This window comes from Phoenix dactylifera, chromosome 13, assembly GCF_009389715.1.
Source record: "Phoenix dactylifera cultivar Barhee BC4 chromosome 13, palm_55x_up_171113_PBpolish2nd_filt_p, whole genome shotgun sequence".
Lineage (NCBI taxonomy): Eukaryota > Viridiplantae > Streptophyta > Magnoliopsida > Arecales > Arecaceae > Phoenix > Phoenix dactylifera.
Genome location: NC_052404.1, coordinates 6,891,108 through 6,899,654, shown reverse-complemented (window position 1 = coordinate 6,899,654; position 8,547 = coordinate 6,891,108). Strand labels below are relative to the sequence as shown.

The 8,547-nt window shown below is 36.8% G+C and overlaps 1 protein-coding gene across 1 annotated transcript; it reads left to right on the top strand.

The window, feature by feature from the left end:
• The first annotated feature begins 35 nt into the window (after window positions 1-35).
• LOC103707225 (dynein light chain 1, cytoplasmic-like) lies at window positions 36-5,909 on the top strand. Its single transcript, XM_008791626.3, has 3 exons — window positions 36-464; window positions 605-710; window positions 5,663-5,909. The coding sequence occupies exons 1-3, from the start codon at window positions 258-260 to the stop codon at window positions 5,743-5,745; spliced, it is 396 nt and encodes a 131-aa protein (XP_008789848.1). The 5' UTR covers window positions 36-257; the 3' UTR covers window positions 5,746-5,909.
• The last annotated feature ends 2,638 nt before the right edge of the window (window positions 5,910-8,547 follow it).

The following is an 8,547-nucleotide window of genomic DNA, read 5'->3' as shown; positions in this document are numbered from 1 at the left end:
TACGAGGCACCGGCGGTCAAAAAAATACTTGTCGATACTATACTCATACCGTAGGGGTAATTTTGTTCCAGCCCCCATCTCTCTCTAAATTCCAAATTTGAAAGAGTCTTGGAACGCTTAGCAAGTCGAATAAAACAAGACTCAGATCTCCTTCCTCTTCCGAAACTACCGAAAAATTGAGAGCGAGCGGCCGCGTTCTCTTCGGAGCCGGCGCCGGCGATATCGGGGAGGGATTAAAGGGGGAGAAAGGGGGCGAGATGGCGGAGGAGAGAAAGAAGGGTGGCGCCAGATCGGCGGCCTCAATGGCGTACCTGAGGACCTCCTCTGATGACCGGAAGTCGGCGGCGCCGCCAGGGGACAATACGGGGACAGGGCCCGCGGCCCCCGCGGCCAGGAAGATCACCTTCAAGAGCGCCGATATGAAGGAGGAGATGCAGCAGGAGGTTTTCGAGTGTGCCCGCATTGTACGCAGCTCCACCTATTTCTCTCCATCGCATCTCCCCTTTTACGTCTGCTTCCATATTAGACTAAAGTTTAAATTTCTTCTTTTTTACTATTTTCCGGTCTGTTGATTAGGGTTTGCTTTGTTTTATTTGTGGAGCAGGCGTTCGAGAAGTATACGGTGGAGAAGGAGATCGCGGAGTACATCAAGAAGGAGTTCGACAACAAGCACGGCCCCACTTGGCACTGCATTGTTGGTCGCAACTTCGGTAACTCCATTTGATCTCTTCTTTCGTCTGCTGTTTGCGTTCGTATCAGTCTTTTAGCTTAGTTTTTCTCTTTTTTTTCCAAGGAAAGATAGTTAGCTAGCTGAAAAGTTCTAAGAATTCAGATCTGTATTTTTTTTTTTAGCTGGATGAATTCAGGGAAGTCATGAGGGTGCATGATCAAGTAGTTACCTGATTGAGAATTTGATCGAACTGCTTGGCACAAAGGGGGGAAAGTTACAAAGGAAACGATAGTTCCCTTAGGTAAAGTGTTTCATGGAGAAATTTCAATCCGTGCATCGGGATAATCAATAATCAATCGAAAGATGATGGTTATGGTTAATTATTAGAATTTCGAAGTGTTCTTGGAATGTTTTTTCCTCCTCCTTTTCTTTTTGAATCTCTCATTGTTAGATATCTCTTTTGTTGGATGTTGATTAAGAACAAACTGCCCGTGCAAAGTCAGTGCTTCTTCCTAGACTGTTGAGTGGCTACTTGAAGGCAGTAGGAAAAGGTGTTCATCCATGTGGCCCAATGTTTATTCTTGTGGACAATTTTCGTGAATTTCTTGATCGAGACCTCAACGGTTTATTACGAGGTTTCTGGGTCTGGATGTGAGTCCATACGAAAAGATCAAAGTAGCTTGTATCTTGCAAGACATGCCAATCAATGCAATCCGGAGGCAAAGCTGAAATCTTGGATAAAATGCAACGAAAAACCTTTTTACACATCCAGATGTAGATAAAAGCAACTTTTATCTATGCTAGGACTTTTAATTATAGAAGCATCATTGAAGTAATATCAGAATGAAGATGTTAGCACACCAAGTAATTCTTTAATCCTGATACCAGCCATCCAAAAAAAATTTCAAGATCATATTAAGGTCTGAAGAGTTTCATATCTAACTACATTCAGAAGTCTAATTTGATTCTCAGCATATACCTTTGAATATTGACCACATTATTGTTTTAGGATTTTGAAGTTGTCAAAACTTATTTTATATGCGTGAAATTTTCAGCTTTCTAGTTATCCATGTTGGATATTGCAAAGTATGCTCTATACTTTTGCCACCAAGGTGAACCAACTGTCGTAACTGCAGCTTTAACCAAGAAGTCTCATCCATTTACTTGAGAATAAACTTATGGATTAGGCATCGCCATATTTTACCTACCAAAGAAGTAGATTTTCTGTTAGCACAAGATTTCCTGAATCCTTTCTCAAAACAGCAACCTCCAGTCTTCATCGAACATGTGCCCATTATTACAACCCGTAGACTTTATTTTCAGTTACTTAGTACTGTGTCCCCTGGTTTATGTCATATGCACTTCAACATCTTAATCTTCTCAAGATGTATAATATGTAAGGGAACCCTCTTTAATGTTAAGAGTTCAAATAGTATACCGTTATTGTCTTTATTGTTTTTTATAGCATCTTTTCTCAAGTTTTAACAGCATGTAGTGATGAGGTAACCTCTTACCATCCAGCTGCTTCAAATCACAGAGGCTCCATTTTGTTTCTCTGCTTTGTATATTTGATATGTAATAAAAGATTATTTACTCCAAGGTTAAAAGAACTCTATGTTTGATGGAGCAAGGTTTTTCAACCCATGTTTCTGTGAGCTTCTCCCATTTTTCTCTTCTTTTCTCAGCAGTTCAACTCTGTAACATTCATAATTAGTTTGCATAATTAAATTCCATGAGACTTGCATTTATGCTTCTATGAAAGTGTAAAGATACAAGGGTGCAATCCTTACTCTTGGTGCAGGCAACTATTGCAACTAGAATTTACTATCCATGCCACTTGTTCTTCGCACTATATCCTCATACATTTCTGAAATTATATGTATGTATCCTTAGTTCTTGCCTTTTCTTAATGGTTACTGAACTACTTTTGGCAGTCGTGTACATGATTTCCACATCCTATTAGGACCATGCGGTTATTTTCTCCTCCAGTCTTTTTATCAATCTGTGAGCATGAAAGTAGATTTCATATGTTGACCTCCTTGAGTAAAGCAAATAACATTTCTGGTATTAATTGGCTTTGCTCTAACAGACACTATTTTATAATTTAATACATCTATAGTTAATGCAAGATGTCCTTCGATGTTTTCTTTTGTTTCCAACTTAATTACTTTAATTATTGGGTTACATAACATATATCTTTTTTAACTTCAATTAAGTCTTTTTTGATGTGTTGCTTAAACTGTTTTATTGTTAAACTATAGTCTTTAGATACATATTCCAGGAAGTGAACATTATCAATTTATACTTATAGCTAGTTATTGATAGGACCTAGGAGTTTGAGATAATTTTTGCTTTCCAGTTTCAAAACTGTTTGTTTATATTATGATGGCAATGTTTCCTCCCCTTTTCGTTCAACTGTGTGTATCTTTGCACTTCCACATGACATGATAATAATTATTGATCCCCGTCTGCATTTGTACTCGTATTCAAGATATATTTGAGAAATATAGTTTTTTCGGATTCATTCTTGTGTAGGTTCATCCATATTAGATGAGAAATATACTTCCACAGACACTGTTTTATAATTTAATACATCTATAGTTAATGCAAGATGCCCTTCGATGTTTTCTTTTGTTTCCAAGTTAATTACTTTAATTATTGGGTTACATAATATTTAATTTTTTAAACTTCAATGAAGTCTTTTTTGATGTGTTGCTTAAACTATTTTATTGTTATACTATAGTCTTTAGATGCATATTCCAGGAAGTGAACATTATCAATTTATACTTTTAACTAGTTATTCATAGGACCTATGAGTTTGGGATATTTTTTGCTTTCCAGTTTCAAAAGTGTTTGTTTATATTATGATGGCAATGTTTCCTCCCCTTTTCCTTCAACGGTGTGTATCTTTGCACTTCTACATGACATGATCATAATTATTGAGCCCCTTCTGCATTTCTACTCATGTTCAAGATATATGAGTTTGAGAAAAATACTTTTCTCCGATTCATTCTTGTGTAGGTTCATCCATATTAGATGAGAAAGCCTCGTCTTCTGTCATTTCATTGTCTTGCAACTGAAATTAGACACTTTCGTGAATTAATATTGGAATGCATGTAGTCAAATTATCTGGACTAGATGAAGTAACATGGAACCATATAGGGAGGATGGCTCACAGGAGGTCAGAGCAAGCACGTTCACAAGTGATTGTACTTGCAGAAGTGAGATAATTGTTCTTTGGGAGTAGAAGAGGAGCTTGGTTCTGGCCCAGGAACTAAAAGCCCTCTTATACCCTAGAAGAAAACTTACTATTCTAAAGTGATGGTAAAATATGCAATGACTAACTTAAATAATAATATGCTTAATAAAACAAATAATAAATATAGGGATATGGTTGCTATTTGACATGCTACGAGCATTATTGCTCATACATGGAATAAGTGCCTTGGCTTGGGAAGTTTACTCATCAGCCTCCTTGGACCATCACCAAGTTGCCTTCAAGCTCCTTTAGTGTCAACATTGCAAGTTTTGGTAAAGAAGCAACACTTCATCTGAAAGGTTGTAATTAGGCACTCAACTAAGTAATAGCTCATTCACTGTAAAAAGAGAGACTATATATGGTTTTCATAACTTTTAGGTTCCTTTGCAATGTGTAGGACATGTAGGTGCTCGCAGAATTTTGAGTCAATCGTGAGATTCTTTAAAAGGAAAGGAAAATTTGACTCAAGTTTGACTAAATGATTGAGTAATCTATCATGGGCCAGCCATTGTAATGTGAGGTTCAGCTAGTAATAAGGTTCTGGTCGCATTATGAAGTCTATATAAATAAATTGTACCTTTTAGCATCCTTGTGGAGTTCTTGTTGAGGCTAAAGAGGCAACGTGTTTTGTGCAAAACTGCATTAATGCTAGGAAATATGGATGGAAGTGAGGAAAGGGCTGATGATTGGCTTGGCTGTTCTGCTGTCATTAATCTTCTAACCTTTTCAGTTCTCTATTCCTTCTCTCTCCAATTTTACTGTATTTTTTTTTTTGCTGAAACGGGTTCTTCATACGATACGTGTACTCCAATTTTACTGTATGATATGCTTCTTTTTAAGCCATTCCCTTTGTTGTGCACCATTCTTCGGTTCCAGTGCAACATAAATCTCATACTTTATGAATTATCATGAAGACTTTCTTCCACTAGTTCGCAAATATGAAACCATGACAGGCTACAATGTTGTTTGCATAAGTTTGTTGTTCTTATGCCAGCAATACATATTTAGAACAGCATCCTTGAATAGCATATTTGCTTCCAGTTTTAAACATGTGAAGGCAAGCTTGTGTTTGGAAGGGAGAAATGGAATTGAAATATCATGCTGACTGCCTGCCTTAACTTGATCAGATAAGGCTTAGTGTTAATGTTATATTTATGTGATCAATGTAATTTTTTCTGCGTCTTTCTACCTTATATTTGCTAACACGTCCAGCGACGTTCACATCTCATTGAACCATCCCCACTCTACTTAGTAAAAGTCATTTGAAATTCTAAACAGCCAGAGCAAGTGAATTCTAATTGTCTTAGCTTCTAGAAGTCCACAAATGCAGTTCATTTGGATAAACTTGATACCCTTGGTTATATGAGAGACCATCTTGGCTTCTTTTGTTTTAGCCATCAATTATTTTTTTGGTCATCTGGGTTTTTTATATATCTCTGGGTATCCTCTACTACATGCAGTACTGCTAATTTTAGTGTTGGCATAATGAATGAGGTTTTTTATCTACTTGTTCAAACTGAACTGAGTATATGACTGAACTATGTGTACCTGTAGCAGTGAAGTTCTATATAATGCATTTATCATGCAATTATGTCCCATTTTTACTATATCTTGGGTTGAAGTTTTATTCTCCCTTCTTTTTTGTTTCTTTATTAAAAACTAACCATGAATTGTGATGGATTAACTTGTTGACTGAGTGATAAATATTCTTTTGTTGGCTTCTTGTTTAACAGGTTCATACGTGACGCATGAGACCAACCACTTCATCTATTTCTATGTAGACTCGAAAGCCGTGCTGTTATTCAAATCTGGTTGACAATGTCGAAGATGCTTTTGCCAGTGCCTGTATCCTACTATTTGACAGTCTTTTTCCTACACTTGCCCGTATATCTTATTCCATGTGTACAATGGGCAATGCGCTGGAACATCGAATCTGAGCTCGGTTGGTCGTGTTTTATAAGCTCAGCTCTAGTTGAGTTCCTTCCCAATGTCCAACTCCGTCTTCGAGCGCTACGGCGGATGGTGAGGTCGAGAGAGACGATGGAACAGTAAGAAGAAGAGGGAGGCCGGGACCTCCAATGTAGCCGGCGCTGCAGCGGTTGCCCGAGAGGCCGAGGAAGGCGACGTTCCGGTGGCGGCGAAGTGGATCCATCGACTACATTTGAGGCACCACCTCCCCTCTTCTTATACTCAGTACTCCATCGCCTCCCTTGACCTCGTCATCGACGGAATTGCGCTTCGGGAAGGAGGGAGAGGAGGGAAACGAGACCGAGGTGAGCGGTGGACGACGGGCTCTCTCTCTCTCTCTCTCTCTCTCTCTCTCTCTTCCCTCTCTTCGCTCCCCTTCATTTGAGATGGAAACTCGGACACCAAACCTGCCGTTCTTTTTGATTAAATTCGATATCGGCCCCGGCTAATGGATGCATACCCGTTCGCCTTCCGGATTATCTCTATGCATGATGCGTCTCAAGAGAGGGGAATTAGATCCGACGCTTTTGGATGCGTCGGACAAGCAACTGCTCCGATGACCGTTGGACCTAACTCGAACCCCACAACGGATGGCCATGATTATATGTAAAAAATATGCTAAGTAAAATAAATAGATAAAAGGAAAAAAAAAGTAATGCTCCTCTCCAACGGAGCACAGTTGGAACGGGGCTTTGTTTTCAACGGAGTGATCCAGATTCAAAACGCGCGGGTATCGATTAAATGTGGAGATCGGATGTCCCTTGTCTGGTTTGCTTGTTGGAAGCGCTACTGGTCCTCTGGTATTGAAGTTAATTCTTCTTCCTCTTTTTTTCTTAAGAAAAAAAAAGAAAAAAAAAAAGAGAAGAACAACCTCACAAGTTAGATTATTTAGATTTATAATTACTAATAAGATTCAAAATAATTAGCTAAAACAATAACTGCATTGAGCAAGACCTATCCAATTGGGGTTTGATTTGCCATATGATTGAGCAAGATTTATCTAATCGGCATCTGATTTCCTATATCATACTAAGAGTGATCCTATGTTGAATTATATATAAAATATAATTATATATTATATAAAATAATTTCTACATGCTAGCATATTTTTTATATTTCCCAATTCCAGACCATGCGTCGTAATGCAAAGCATGCTAAAAAATTTAAGCAATACTTTTAAATTTTTTATTGATATCTTGTATTTATATTAATATTTATGAATAGTTATTTTTAAATTATGTGCATAAATACATGGATCATAACTAGTCAATGGAAACATGCGTTACATGTGGTTTAAACATCTGTTTCTAATTTTCATATTTCTAGTTAGAGAAAAAAAAGAGAAAAAAAGTCAAAAGCAAACTGATTTGTCTAGTAAATGACTCGGGGTATCTCTTAGTTCGTCTATCAATGTAGAATTATGATAAATCTACCATGATGGAGAACCATTCTACAACAACAAGCATTTCTTTGAGTCCATGATGAAGACATAATGTCACTCCTCGGATCAATATTCATCACTTGATGAGGTTGTTTTGTAAAAGTTGCATGTTTGATAGAAAATACTTACCATAAGATCATTGTCACGAGGTTCAAGAACAACACAATAATAATTTTCTCGTCTTCAATCCATTTAGCAAGATAAAGTAAATCAAAATCACCATTTGCAAGAACCATTATAAGCTTATGGGCTTTCTCACCTTATCAACCTCAATGTCATATTTTTAATCTCAGCGGTCATGTTTTAAATCATTATCTTTTTATAGAATAGATATGTATTTGTAAAGACTTAATTATAATAATTAAATTTGTGGATCAATAACAAGTTTGATTTTATCATTTCCTTCTCTGATCTTGAGTCAAACTCCCTTCTTTTCTCCACTCTCCCTCTAATCTTGAAAGATTGCATGTACCACAATTAATCATAGAAAATACTTACATCAATAGATTAAGTTTGTTATATGATATGGAGTGCATACTTAACTTGGTTTTTATTCTAACAAAATCACAAATTATAAAATTACCTAAACATCCCATAGCTATGTCAAAAAATATAGGCCAAATTTAATCTCAAACAATTAATTTTTTTTTATTCCCATAATGTTCAAAATGTAACTGTAGGTTCTTCAAGAGCATAATTGTTGCCATCTTAATTTATTATCTTGAGTTTATTTTTAAAACATACTTATAAAGTTCCATTTCATTTATTCAGAATATACTAATAAGTTAATGAGAAATTGATAGTAATTGGTTGAATCGAGTGGAATTTGAAACATTCTCAATAAAGATTCAGATAAATTTGGCCATCCTTTGAAAAAATTTGTAGAATATTCAAATAATCATTTTAGAAGCTCGTGAAAAATTATATATTCCGGTTAAGGTGTACTTGCCAATAGCCATCGGTTTGGTCGACTCCCCACTTTTTAATACAAAAAAAATATAAGGAAGCACATAGATATCCGGATTCGGGTTGTATCCTTCGCGCAAGAAAAAAACGATTGATCTTCTTTCACAACGTCGTCCGTTGGATCGCGCCCCACGCGGCCATCAAGCCCTTCAAATTTTTCTCGTTTATCGGTCAGCACAGTTATTAAAGCGGATTTTACGGTAGAGTCGTGCGAAGGAAGGTGAATCATTCTTTCGCGCGAAA